The 14,683-nt window shown below is 41.3% G+C and overlaps 1 protein-coding gene across 4 annotated transcripts; it reads left to right on the top strand.

The window, feature by feature from the left end:
* The first annotated feature begins 977 nt into the window (after positions 1-977).
* LOC134812099 (T-box transcription factor TBX10-like) lies at positions 978-12,768 on the top strand. 4 transcript variants are annotated; one of them, XM_063819285.1, is made up of 11 exons: positions 978-1,678; positions 1,937-2,025; positions 3,709-3,860; positions 5,555-5,650; positions 6,012-6,183; positions 7,351-7,497; positions 8,922-9,123; positions 10,234-10,322; positions 10,497-10,644; positions 10,968-11,115; positions 11,477-12,768. In XM_063819285.1, the coding sequence occupies exons 1-11, from the start codon at positions 1,549-1,551 to the stop codon at positions 11,736-11,738; spliced, it is 1,635 nt and encodes a 544-aa protein (XP_063675355.1). In that variant the 5' UTR covers positions 978-1,548; the 3' UTR covers positions 11,739-12,768. The 4 variants fall into 4 exon arrangements, with proteins under 4 accessions (XP_063675355.1, XP_063675356.1, XP_063675354.1 ...); XM_063819286.1 differs by having other exon boundaries at positions 1,459-1,678; positions 8,922-9,135; positions 10,488-10,644; XM_063819284.1 differs by having other exon boundaries at positions 1,505-1,678; positions 10,488-10,644.
* Positions 12,769-14,683: the final 1,915 nt, after the last annotated feature.

The raw sequence follows: 14,683 nt of genomic DNA, 5'->3' as shown, positions 1-14,683 counted from the left end.
TCAGGAAGTCAGGAGGAGACACGTTGGGTTCATGCTGAGTAACATGTGAAACTCAGTGGTAGGGGGCACACTGCTGTTTGAAATATAGTTATTGTTGGAATTACTCTTTCCCTAGCATGACTATACAGGTATCCAGTCTCCTTGACAAGTCCATGCAAAAATGCTGTTTGAACCACCTCATGATTTCTGTCATTTTATCAGTATGAATTTGCAGTGCAGCGAATAATGTATAATTTTTAAAAAGAAATCCAACTAAGTTTATAAGGCTGGGTCGATTGAATTCATGACTGAACAAGATTTGACAAGTCAACATTTATCATTACGAGTCCCTCGCAGCTATGTTGCCTAAATTAAAGCCCTGAGAAGTCTGACGCCTAACAACGTGGATCATCCCTAACAACGTGGATCATCCCTAACAACGTGGATCATCCCTAACAACGTGGATCATCCCTAACAACGTGGATTATCCCTCTTGTAGTTGTAAAACACGTGGTTCTGTAAAAATGTGATTCTCATTCGTTTTATCTCCTGACATTCTTATATCGTACTAAGCTTTTATAGTGGCGTTACACCGACATCTAATCATACTGGTACCCGAGGTCTATTCCAAACTAGCTCAAACCCAAACATAGGGTAACTCGTTTAAAAAAGAAGTGGTTGAAATGTCGAATGGTGATCAAATGTCCGAACCCAATTTTAAGCCTACGAATGCAGTTTTTCTTGTTACACTTTGACAGTAAGTAGCCAAATTGCAATGTATTCAATGAATAAGGAATATAAAGGACATTTCATAAAGTTGACTACCAAAGTTTGAACTTCTATCACAATTTTAGATCTTATACTTACTTTATCGAGATTTTATCTTTATAATAACAAAATATGCCAATGCGTAAGGAATACTCGTGGTCTTAAACAAAATGGATCATTTCAACTGCCATGCTTATCTTAAAATGGATGTAACAGATAGCAAAGATATCAGTTTATTTCTCAGCTAATGATTGATGTTACATCTATTAATTTTCTCGTTTGTACGGGTCGTTGTTTCCATTTAGCCGGTCCCATGATTCAATCATGACCGTTCTTTCGTAGTGCAGTTTGGAATTAGTCGTTACGTAATTAGCCGCAAATAAATCAGATCATCAACATTTTAATTTTACTTTAAAGTTCAATCTCTCAATGTTATAGCAGTACAGTAACTGGCTTCAAACCTTATTTTCATGTTCCTACTTTGAAAGCAATTCTACTTGATTTGTTCCGAGTAACTAAGTAAGTGATCCATGTACTCTCTCATATTTCGCGGGCCTGTACTCGCAATGTTTACCTGGTCGTTATGCAAGAAGCGTATCCATGGATGTCGTGTATTAAAGCTGGTGTCACGTGCTGAGAGGCGTGTCACGTGACACGCATGCCACGTGGGCGCGTCACGTGATTAGGTCTCACGCAGGGGAAACCAATCACAGCGCGCAGCTCTTATATAGCGCATCTCTAGTTGAGGGCCGTCATCTCTTCAACTTTAGTCTTAGTTTATACATTTTATTGTGCTTGTTGATGCAAAATTTTGAAAGAATGAGTGACCCAATACTTTCTACTCGTGCCCGTGGGTTTGCCGTTAACTCCTTGGTTGGAGATCAGAACACTTCCCCCAGCCCAGGACTTACCTTTACGGAGCAGACAGCTGGTAAATAGAGCTAATGTGTGCTTACCGAATATATCTGCTTGCCTGCTTACCACCCAGCAAGAAGAGCTGTAATTTGCACACCAAAATATCCAGTTGTCCTTGTAGAGAGAAGTTTTAAAACTTTACTAAATAAGCATAAAGTATGCATAAACTCCTCCTTTATTTATCGATCCTTGCAACTTGTGTTTGAGTCGGTTATTTTGATCTTTGATATATTCTGTTGTTGCAGACAGCTGCTTGATGTTTCCCTTATCTCAGATTCTGTTTCGTTGATAAAGAGCGAGTTTGCTGAGAACTCCGAATATCAGACCATCAAGACTGAAGCTTATGGGTCTCCAAGTTCACAGGTATTTTATGTCAGCTGTCCTTCATTCAACCCCACTGGTGTTATTAAAATATGTTACCACTCTTACGAGAGTATCATTCCTTCTTACACGCTCATGAAATTGTATGATTGAATAACTTTCTTGTATTAATTTAAGTCTCATTAAACGACCAATTTTGATGATCACGTTTTCTCTTGCGCCTCTATTTTAATCGACATGAATTGCAGACTTTTTTAATTGCTTTTGATCGTTGCAGCAGCGCTGGTATATCTAATTAAATAACTTTCTTAGAATTTGTTATCACAAAGCCTAATAGAAATCAAGACGTTGTTTTACGTACAAAACTGATAGCTCAAATGTATGCCCTTATAGATCCATGGGATAGTGTAAAAATGATGCTCCTTACAGATAATTATATAATAACTCCCAGTCTCTTTTCTAGATCCCTTAAAGTTAGAATAAAAGTAAATATTTGACCACCCGCCCTGGTTAGTTCCCCTCAGGGACAAAAGGATTTCGCGGTAATTTTGGCCAAAAATCGCGATACCGCGAATTAAATTTCGCGGTATATTAAACTATACATAAAATTTGGTTAGTTCCCACTTCCCCTAGGTAACTAACCCCTCTCCCAGAAACTAACCCCTCTCCCAGAAACTAACCCCTCTCCGAGAAACTAACCCCTCTCCGAGAAACTAACCCCTCTCCCAGAAACTAACCCCTCTCCACAAACTAACCCCTCTCCCACAAACTTACCCCTCTCCCAGAAACTAACCCTCTCCCAGAAACTAACCCCTCTCCCAGAAACTAACCCTCTCTCAGAAACTAACCCTCTCCCAGAAACTAACCCCTCTCCCAGAAACTAACCCCTCTCCCAGAAACTAACCCCTCTCCCAGAAACTAACCCCTCTCCCAGAAACTAACCCCTCTCCCAGAAACTAATCCCTCTCCCACAAACTAACCCCTCTCCCACAAACTAACCCCTCTCCCACAAACTAACCCCTCTCCCAGAAACTAACCCCTCTCCCACAAACTAACACTCTCCCAGAAACTAACCCCTCTCCCAGAAACTAACCGGAACCCCTCTCCCAGAAACTAACCCCTCTCCCACAAACTTACCCCTCTCCCAGAAACTAGCCCCTCTCCCAGAAACTAACCCCTCTCCCTGAAACTAACCCTCTCCCAAAAACTAACCCCTCCCAGAAACTAACCCCTCCCAGAAACTAACCCTCTCTCAGAAACTAACCCTCTCCCACAAACTAACCCCTCTCCCACAAACTAACCCCTCTCCCAGAAACTAACCCTCTCTCAGAAACTAACCCTCTCCCACAAACTAACCCCTCTCCCACAAACTAACCCCTCTCCCAGAAACTAACCCTCTCTCAGAAACTAACCCTCTCCCACAAACTAACCCCTCTCCCACAAACTAACCCCTCTCCCACAAACTAACCCCTCTCCCATAAACTAACCCCTCTCCCACAAACTAACCCCTCTCCCACAAACTAACCCCTCTCTCAGAAACTAACCCTCTCCCACAAACTAACCCCTCTCCCACAAACTAACCCCTCTCCCACAAACTAACCCCTCTCTCAGAAACTAACCCTCTCCCACAAACTAACCCCTCTCCCACAAACTAACCCCTCTCCCAGAAACTTACCCTCTCTCAGAAACTAACCCTCTCCCACAAACTAACCCCTCCTCCCTCAGTTCACGGACCCGGGAGAAAGAGAGCAGGTGGCAGCTCCAGCTCCTCCTCCGCTGAATGAGGAGAGTGAAGTTACTCTGGAGCTCGAGAAGAAGGAACTCTGGCAGAGCTTCTGCAAACATGGAACTGAAATGGTCATCACCAAAGCCGGAAGGTTAGTGTTTACCTCTTATTAGTACCTTTTATTAACTTTTATTACCCTTTTTACTTTTTTAGATAATCTTTTGGGCTAGGGTTATGGTGGGGATGGACTATAAACTATAAAGGTATGAAATTGTGTACTATAGAATAAATGGGGATAAAACCACCTTAAATGTCATTTTGAGGCCCGAGGGATAACAAGCAGTGCTTCTGATTGATGCTTTTTTCTTGTTTTTTTCTCTCCTTGTTAAAAGGTCACAAAAATAACCATATACCAAACTTGATGTCGATCTTTTGCATGCTCTATTCTTGAACAATCTCCAACAAGTACCACAACCCCACGTAGTTATACTCAAGCATGAGTTTATTCAACTCTCCGTTTACTATCAATGGCTAAGCTTTCTCGTTGGGTATACATTTACGCCATATTTTAACGATATGGCGTAAATGGTCGTTGGTTCAGAAGAACAGTCCAAGATATATGCAGTTCAAGATGTAAACTGGGCAATTGTGAAATGTATTTCGTTAGAATTTGGGTCCCTTGAATGAGTTGGTTTTAAAAAATCTCGTTAAAGAAAGAAGAAGTTATTTAAAAAACCATAATTGTTGATTAGAACTCAGGCCTGTACCACGCACTGATATTTTAAAAATCAGTTCACATTTTTCCTATTCAAATCTTTAAATGTGCCAAAATTTGCCACATTCCTTGCCACGGCATTATCCATAATTTAATTCTATAAACAGAATTAAATTTCACCTTAGGTTGAGGTTCTTTGCTACAATATTACCACGCAGCAAGAATGTTAAGAGTTAGAATCAGTGTACTGTGGTGGCAGGTGAGCCACGCCCCGCCCCGACGCTTTGTAGCCGGGATCAAAGCTCACTCCGCATGCAACCACGTGATCAGCATTCTGGAATTTTCCAGACAGAGGTGGGACGCTGAATCGGCCTCAATCTATCAACAGCGATTGCTTAAATTGTTTCAGGCGCCGAATTTCAGAGACTTGGGACGAAAACCACTAAGTGAATTGATCTTCTCCCCGCCTAAGAACAGAGAATTCCATTATGTGATTAAGTCCCGAGTTGACTGCCCAGTGTACGAATCAATGTGTGGGATGAAGGGGTGTGATGCAATGATTTGTAGTTCAGATAATTACTGGTCCGGTCCACACCCTCTAAAATCTGCTTTGTTACAATCCCCTCCGAGCCAACTTCAGGCTCTGATCTGATATCACTCGTCCTCAAATAATCTCTTCCAATCCCCTCCCTACAGAATTACCGGTCTATTTTATCCCTCTAATTCGATCTTACAGACATTTCTGGGAGTTGGAACAAATTTGTCATCGTTAGGGGTGACGTAGCTATATCAAACTGCTTGTCTCTCTCTGTACTGTGGAACCAAAACAAATCCCCGCCTGTACTTTTTATCAAAACATATCTTGGAACATGCATGCAAGACCTCTGCAGAACTCATCTGTCAATCATATTTACTTCTGCTATTATACGGCGTTATATTTATGTAGGTAATAGGTAAACGATCACCATTAGTATAAACTGTAGTTTAAAACTGTAGTTTAAAACTGTTACCATCCAGGGACAAAAGGGAATCGCGGCATGTACGGGATCGCGACTATTCCCATTCTTTGGGCAAAATAATCGCGATTTTCTTTTGTCATCACCTTTTCCATCATCACCTTTTCCTACCAGGAGGTTGTTTCCGGCTCTCAAATGCAAAGTATCTGGTCTGGATCCCAATGCTAAGTACGCCTTCTTGGTGGACGTGGTACCCGCTGACGACTGCAGGTTAGTTTTAGTAAGATATTGTTAGTTTTAGTTAGAATTTAGTAAGTTTTAGTAAGATATTGTAAGAATTTAGTAAGATATTGTAAGAGTTTAGTTAGTTTTATGACAATTCAAGTAGTTATTGGATTAATTGTTCTTACATAAAGCCTTAAGCCAGCTTAAGAAAACAACGGCATAGCCTTTAGTCCAGTTATGTTGGTCCGCCTTGTTACATATTCTCCTACGCTATGTTCATATTTTAGTCAGAATGCCGGGAAACTGGACCAGCCAGTCACCAGATAAAACTGGCGCTGGTCAGTCTGTCCGTCAACAGAGTGTTTTAAACAGCTAGAGACCGAGCCTAACCATACACGCTCCCCAGGTACAAGTTTAGTAATTGTGAGTGGGTAGTCGCGGGAAAAGCAGACCCGGAACCTCCTAAACGGATGTACGTTCACCCCGAGTCTCCCAACACTGGTGCACACTGGATGAAGAAGATCGTCAGCTTCCACAAACTCAAGATGACCAACAATGTTTCAGACACCAGTGGATATGTGAGTTTGAGTTTTAAGATTCTAGAAGAAATCTTCCAGTTATCTTCCTTTAAAGCTTTAATGCACAGAACAGCCTGGTTTTCCTGACTTGTAGGTTCGCGCTCTGCCTGACCAGATATTATCCCTGTACATGAGACTTAGCGATCCATCGACAAAATTGAACGGTCAAATTTGTCGGTAGAATATGGCCTGAACACGAATTCAGGGAATAGAAATCCCCTGGTAACGGGCAACGGCACATGCAGATTATCCACAATATCAGGGATATGAAAACTCTCATAACAAGATAGACAACAGATAATAAACAAGCATGCAATAAAGCAGCCTGACTGTATGGTCCTCTCCACATCTCGGTACATGTGAATATGAAGCGTGTTTAACAAGCAAAGCTTTGGGTAGCATGCTAATGTTCGACCAGCAGCCTGAGTATTCAGTGCCTTACAATGCCACATAACGCTCTGCTTCTTAGTTCTTTTTGCTGCTACCAACGTCTTAAGTATCTTGATTTTTGTCGTGACTTGAGTGGTGGTTCGTTCAGTTCTGTTAGGAACGTCTTAGGATTTAGTTTTAACAGACCTATAGTCCGGAAGCAAGCGTGATAATTTATCGTTGTTTTGTGAGTTTGTTTCTAGTGTTTTGACGGTGTGTATTTCTAGTGTTTCTAGTGTTTCTAGTGTTTCTAGTGTTTCTAGTGTTTTGACGGTGTGTATTTCTAGTGTTTCTAGTGTTTCTAGTGTTTCTAGTGTTTCTAGTGTTTTGACGGTGTGTATTTCTAGTGTTTCTAGTGTTTTGACGGTGTGTATTTCTAGTGTTTCTAGTGTTTCTAGTTTTTCTAGTGTTTCTAGTGTTTTGACGGTGTGTTTTTCTTGTGTTTCTAGTGTTTTGACGGTGTGTTTCTAGTGTTTCTAGTGTTTCTAGTGTTTCTAGTGTTTCTAGTGTTTCTAGTGTTTCTAGTGTTTTGACGGTGTGTTTCTAGTGTTTCTAGTGTTTCTAGTGTTTCTAGTGTTTCTAGTGTTTTGACGGTGTGTTTTTCTAGTGTTTCTAGTGTTTTGACGGTGTGTTTTTCTAGTGTTTCTAGTGTTTTGACGGTGTGTTTTTCTAGTGTTTCTAGTGCTTTGACGGTGTGTTTTTCTAGTGTTTCTAGTGTTTTGACGGTGTGTTTTTCAGGCTATCCTGAACTCCATGCACCGTTACCAGCCCCGAGTCCACATCGTTCAGTGTGATGATATCTACAAGATCCCGTGGTGTGCCTTTAGGACTATGATATTCCAGGAAACCGAGTTCTTTGCTGTCACTGCGTATCAGAGTGAGAAGGTAAATATCTTACTTTTTTTTGTTTTCTTTTGAAAAGTAAAACTGAATTTCTTAACCTAATTTCTTGCTTATTTTAAGCTTTTCGTAAGTCTTTATTCTAGGTTTTCAAGAAAATAAGAATGGAAAGTGACGTTATATTTAACCATTACATTACATGAAATGATTTGACCGATGCGATCATTTTTCATGAATGAGCTTTTAAAACTTTTAAACGAGCGTTTCTTCTCTAAATTTCAATTCCGCACAACACTTCACTACATTAAGTGATGAGTGGAGAGTGAAAAATTACTGAACTGACAAATTTTGATAATTTCTTGCTCTTGCAACGAGGCCTAGGTAACACCTTGGTCTCCCATAGTTAAAACTCAGATTTAAATTTAGCATTGTTCGTGGGGAGGTTTTCAATCTGCCATGTCCGGGAATATTTAGATAATAAACAAGCTGACAGGAACTACTTGGAACTGTGCCAGGTTTACTGCCGTGGTGGCCCTCAAGCTTCCTTCTGGAACATTTCCCACTTAACTCCTCGCAGTTACCGTGGGACAGCCCCTTCAGAGCTCAGGCTCAAGTATCAGCTCCTATGATTGGCAGATTGTCCTGGCAGTCCTGACACAGACAAATAAATAAATAAATAAAGTCAATTTTTACAGCACAGCAATATATATCTAAATATCAGATCCTCTGTAATCATAATGTATAAAAAACCCCGAACTATGATATCACAAGTCTGCGATTGGCCGGAATAATATGAGTCCCGAACTAATGAAATGTATCTTTATCTGCAGTGTGATTAAAGTATCCACTCAGTTAAATAAACACTCCTCTCTCTCTCTAAAACACTGATCCCAGTATCCCGCTGTAATAACATCATTACTCTTATTAGCAGCTCCAAAAACCAAGTAGCACCCTTTACGGAGCGAGACCTGAGTGGCCGAGCTATTTACTCATTTAATGTTAACCACATCAAACGTTACGACGCTCATCCTTGTTTCAATGGGGTATTGCGGCCTGGAAATCTGGATTTTCACTCACCGGAAGAAATGTGGGAACGCAAATGAGCTTTAGTCGTTGTTAGCCAGCTCCCACGTGACTGGGATTGACCTGTAAGAATTAGCGAAACTGTCACGTGGTTTTTGTTGCCATGGGAATGAAGCACTTTGGACACACCCTTTGTAAGAGCTTTGGAAAGGTAAACAAATTAAGAGCTGTTCAATACATTGAAACCAGGCATTCACTGAAACGCATTACCGGTTACCCTTCCAGTTTCACTGATTGGGAAGTAGATCACTTGGCACGATTTTGAAATAGCGGTCATCTGGTACCAAATGGGATCAAAATTCATAAACCGAGGCTATTTTCAATGCCAATTCTTAGTGTGGATAAAAACATGTCTATAATCCATCTCTAATCGATATCTGTTTCAGATAACCCAGCTGAAGATCGAACACAACCCGTTCGCTAAAGGGTTCCGGGAACCAGGAACTGCTACCCAAGCAGCTGAGGAACGCCACGAGTCTAAAGATATCAATCATGTGATCATCGCCCTGGACTCGTACGGTGCCCCACCCTTCCTGGCTGCTGGAGGAGCCATCCAACACACCCAGCAATCCAGTTCCAAGTCTAACTGTAAGTCAAACTGTAAGTTCGAACTTTCTTTTACTATTGAGTATTAGATATTTAGAGAGAGGATCGAGACAAGTTTTCAGATTTTTGTAGTTTTTTCGTTCAACCTTTTAGACACCAGAACGCACGGGTCCCTTTGTAAGAACGTGTCTGGAAGGCGTATCACAAGTGAGCCCCAGTCGTTCAAGGGGTCCTCTAATGGGGTCATCACCGGGAACCGTCCCGCCAACCGACCCCCTGGATTGAACTCATCCCAAACCTACCACGTGGCCTGCTAGACAGCTTCTGATCGGTTGGTTCCCCTCACGTGGCAAGCTGGCGAGCTTCTGATTGGCTTGCTCACCCTACTGGATTAATGTTATTTTACAGTCTCCCCTCACGGCTCTACATTAATCATCATATTGCTCTTGCTCCTGTTTCTCCGCTCAGCAGTGTCACGTGACGCTGATCCAGGCTGCTGATTGGCCAGCTCTCAAAGTGATATGGTGGTTTAAAGGAGCTCTATTGGTTGTCCTGTCGATCCACCAGCTAGTTTTTATTAGTTGTCATGGTGATATGTCGTGTCCGTTGCTGGGGGTAATATCGCGCCGCCTCTCTCTCTCTCTCTCAGTCAATCTTACTCTACTCTCAGCTAATTCCTCCAACAACATCTGCTAATTTGTGGATCTATGATTCTACTAAAAACACTCCCTACTCTCAGCCCATGCCCTGCAGTATATGATGAGCTGTGGTATGCTGAAGTATGAGGTGAGGGCTGAAGCACACACAGTCCAACATGCTTCGCGTTTGGGCGTGTTTCTTCCAGCTGAGTCATGCTTATCAACCTGTTTCACATGCACACTTTATACACTATCGCTGGGAACGCGACCGTGAATATGTTCGATAAATGCGCATATGAGCACTTTTATTCACTTCAATTTAGTGAGCTGAATTATCGTCATTCGTCATCATGATGAAACATGGGCTCTGCATGTAGTGTAGATTTAGAACGAATTTGATGAATCGAAATTCGTTAAAATCGAAGTAATCAATGAATGCTACGATTCGCCGAGGCTCAATACACGCTGTATTTGATACATCGTGAACTTTATTTAACGGATAAAATATTTTCAGACCAGCAGTCCCAGTTCGACATCAACCCACCTGTCCAGAACGGAGTACCACTAGCAATAGCTCCTTACCCTGAAGATCTAGCTCCTCAGGTAAGAATATAAACTGTGAATCTAATTGGTTACTACTACTGACACTGTAGCAGTTATACGGTTAACAGTCTTGTAATGATCAGTATTGCTAAGTAACGAGTGTTACCAAGTGTTACCAAGTGTTACCAAGTGTTACCAAGAAACTGGAACATTACCTGAGAATAGTATTTTCAGAGTAGCAGTGCAGTGCCGCTGCCCATGTTGCTGGGTGCCGGATCCCCAGGTTCTCTCAGCAAGTGTTGTGATATCGACTATCCCTATACCTCCTCCGCTTGGAGTGACGGTCTCGCTGCTTCCCAGATCCCTTACAGTGCTGCTCTCGGTTAGTTGTGGTTTAGTTGTGGTTTAGTTGGTCTAGTTGTGGTTTAGTCGGTTAAGTTGGTTTAGTCGGTTAAGTTGGTTTAGTTGGTCTAGTTGTGGTCTTTGTCTAGAACCTGGCTTTATTTTACTTGAAATTTTAACGTACGGCCTTTGTTTCAAGCTAAGGTTGTGTCAAAGGGACTGAATTATCGAACATTAGTTCCAGATGATGTCATGACTTTAAAGCTAAATTTATCTCGTCATCTTCCCGTCACCAGTGAAGCGGTGTGCTTTACAACTGAAATGCCGGTATAAACCCCCTATTAACGAACACCCCGTCCTCAGATTTCTCTCCGTACGCACGTGACGCGTACAGGACATCCCCAATTGGAGGAGGCGGGTCTGATTACCCAGGAGGTCCTGACATCAGAGTACCCAACTTTTACAACTCAAGCTATATCCCACTGATGTACGGGAATCATCCTGATACTGGGTTAGTTTAACTAATTGAACTTAGTGTAAACAATATTGGGCTAGGAGATTACATCAAATGTTTTATTAAGATTAAATATTTTATTATTTTAATATTTGATTAAGACTGCTTCTCCAAACTTTGTATATTTCTATTTTAAGTGATGTCTCCACTTGGTCATTGCTAATGTTTGCATTTCTAAATTTCGCAGACGTAAAAGTTAAGGGCTTTCCTGTTTGATATTTATCTTATCACATCAATTAAACGATCCAACTCTGGTTGTTTTGGTTAAAATTCCCGTTCAAGTGCAATCTGATATGTAAACAAAAACAATTGATCGTATGGTGAGTAAAATAGACTAACACCTCCCTTCCCTCCACAGAGCCTGGTCGTACCCCGGCATGGCTTCAGACCGCAGTTCCAGTGTAGACGGTGGCAGTGACTCCAAACCCCTGCTCCCAGTCTCCAGCTCCAGCTCCCCGGCCCCCACCCCTCCTCCACACTCCTCCCCTGCTCTCCCCACCTCCTCAGACTCAGACTTCTCCCCCGTTAACAACTGCCTCTACAGCAAGGAGCACCCCCGGTCTCGCTTCACCAACCGAGGTGACCACCCGTACTGGGGACTGGCAACAGCCAATCATTGAACTGTAGTGTGTGTCACGTGACTCTGCTAGCACGTGCACTGTGCAGGTCACGTGACTCCGCTAGCACGTGCACTGTGCAGGTCACGTGACTCCGCTAGCACGTGCACTGTGCAGGTTGTTTGTCCAGCAGCAGAATGTTGTCGATATTGAACAGTTCAGATGTCATCCCTCCCCCGGGATGCTTTATATACCAGAGCTATTTTAGAGTGTTATTAACTCCGAATATTTGATTTTTATTTGCAATTTTCTATGAAAATTCAGAAATATTAGCACCCAAAACATAGTGTTGCCCAAAAGATTCTTGATTTTTCTAAACAGATGTTTTGGGTGTTATTTGAAATGATATGTCGTAATTAAAAAGCAAACTGTTCTGTAACTTGACGAAGGAAGACATTTTTTGACAAAAATATTCTGTACCCATGCTGTCATAACTGACAAGATAATGAAAAAAGGTAATAAAAACTCTTAACCTAAAAACCGGTCGAGTTACGGAATGGTCGTGCTGAAATATAGATACCGATACTTAACTAAACGCAGCATAATAATATTTATACGTCACATTCATTTGCTTTATTTGTGTTTATTTGATCGCGAGGTACAGTTTTCATTTTTTATTTTGATCAAACTATTCGTCCGAGATATTATGATCCGAATCTTGAGTACAGGAAGTTATTTGTTTTTATCTCATTTTAAATATATTTGTGTCAAACTTGCTTGTATATGGTAACAGTACGAACAGTCGAAAGTACTTTCTAATATTTGTGCCTTTCCGAAGAATCCAATAAATTGCGTGATGTAGAAACACCGGTTAAATTGTTCCATGACAGAGATTTGATGTAATTTTTGTCACCGCTTTACTATGCTGGCACTTAAAAGAGTAGCGGAATAATCATTTACAGTTGACAACTCTGATTTATTGGTTTAAGTTGTTTTCTGGAGTATTTGAAGAAGAATTCGTTTATCTTAAAGTTAAACTTGAGTTAATACGATTCTATATACTATGAAAATTGCCTAATTTATTCAACAAGAATCAATTTGTATTATTTTTTCATGAATATCTAATAAACTGGACAAGCATATAAATATGCCAAATCAGAGAGGAACTCTTGACTGCCCCTAATTGTCGCTCCTACTAAATCGCTCGCCCAAATTTTAAGAAAATTCTTGTGAAAAGGCCCTTTAGGCATGACACTGAAAGTGATCTAGATCGGTGTATTTTTGGACGCTGATTCCGAATCACCCCCCATGACGTAGGGTTAAAATGCTTCCCTGGAGAGTTATGAGCAAAAAACCGTTTTTGTCACGTGACAGGCTAGTAAAACTAAAACGTGAATTCGATTATTTAGGGCTCGGGTTAGGGTTAGGGTTGTGGTTAAGATTATGGATAGTTTCGCGCAAATTCGGGGTTATGGTTAGGGTTAGGGTTGGGATTAGGGTTTATGTAAAACCGTTTTGTACGGCTGCAAAACCAAAAAAACCAAAGTCACGTGAAATTTTTGGGCGAGCGATTTAGTAAGAGCCCCTAATTGTACTTGGTGAAATATTTCACATGTTGCCAAATACAAGAAATTTGAATAAGAAACTTTGCTATTCCCTTCCGCTTTCTTTTTCGTCTGCTTTTGTTATTGAGCTGATTCTACTATACCAGCTAGACTTTCAACGACTCCTCGTTCCAATGTTTAAATGTCTGATACTTTGACTTCATAAATTATCATATCCTATCCTGAACCCAAACACCCTATGTAAAGATAAATGATGAGCCCTTAATAATTTGACTTGTAAAACTAAAACTTTGCATAACCTAAAAGTACGGTTAAATTAGGGCAACTGTTTTACAATCTTAAATTTTCAGGCACCGGTCCCGTTACCCATTTTGTTGACTACATAGTCATACCTTTCATCTTGATGTTGATTCAAAATGTCAATCCTTCGCATTTCGCCGATCTGCATCGCTCCTACTAAATCGCTCGCCCAAATTTTAAGAAAATTCTTGTGAAATTGAAAAGGCCCTTTGGGCATGAAGGTAATCTAGATCGGTGTATTTTTGGACGCTGATTCCGAATCACCCCCCATGACGTAGGGTTAAAATGCTTCCCTGGAGAGTTATGGGCAAAAAAACCGTTTTGATCACGTGACAGGCTAGGTAGTACTTTACTTTACTTTATGGTAAGGGTTATGGTTAGCTTCGGGGTTATGGTTAGGGTTAGGGTTGGGATTAGGGTTTATGTAAAACCGTTTTGTACGGCTGCAAAACCATAAAAACCAAAGTCACGTGAAATTTTTGGGCGTGCGAATTAGTAAGAGCCGATCTGCATACGAAAAAAATGCGCGGCCTGGCCGGCCCAGTAGTGCATCGCGCTACAACTTTCATCCGTGAAGTGCACAGACCATTATAAATGACGTGATTCGTGGGACCTCTTTAACGGGTGATACTCGTAAAATATCTGTTCCATATATACCGTCGACGAGTCCTATCCAACACGTTGTAGGTTTACAACCTACCAGGACGCGCGCCGAGTTGGACTCGTCGACGGTCCAATATATGGAACAGATATTTTACCATTTACGAGTATCACCCGTTGACCAACTCGGCGCGCGTCCTGGTAGGTTGTAAACCTTCAAGGGACCACTTTGCACTTATGATCGACTGCTAGTTTACCTATATATACTTATATATATGTTGTAATTTGACCAAAACCCATAATCATGGGTAGAGTGGACCGCTGCCAGTGTCTCTCTTTTCCAAACAAAAGGAAATGATATTAATTTGAATAACTCGCTCGCTTTTTCCATTCATTGACATTCACAGCTTTATACGAATTGTAATAAAGCTTATTGAATGGAAAAAGCGAGCGACCGATTTCATTCTCGGTATCAATTTGCATTTGCGGACGGTTATTCAAATTAATATCATTTCCTTTTGTTTGGAAAAGAGAGACACTGGC

Source organism: Bolinopsis microptera, chromosome 3 (assembly GCF_026151205.1).
Source record: "Bolinopsis microptera isolate Bmic1 chromosome 3, MBARI_Bmic_1.0, whole genome shotgun sequence".
Lineage (NCBI taxonomy): Eukaryota > Metazoa > Ctenophora > Tentaculata > Lobata > Bolinopsidae > Bolinopsis > Bolinopsis microptera.
This window is presented reverse-complemented; position numbering and strand designations above follow the sequence as displayed.

Coding starts and splice junctions, on each gene's coding strand:
- LOC134812099 (XM_063819286.1), top strand. CDS start 1,549: ATGCAAAATTTTGAAAGAATGAGTGACCCAATACTTTCTACTCGTGCC. Junction 10,323..10,487: donor CTGAAGATCTAGCTCCTCAG/GTAAGAATATAA, acceptor ACCTGAGAATAG/TATTTTCAGAGTAGCAGTGC. Junction 11,116..11,476: donor GGGAATCATCCTGATACTGG/GTTAGTTTAACT, acceptor TTCCCTCCACAG/AGCCTGGTCGTACCCCGGCA.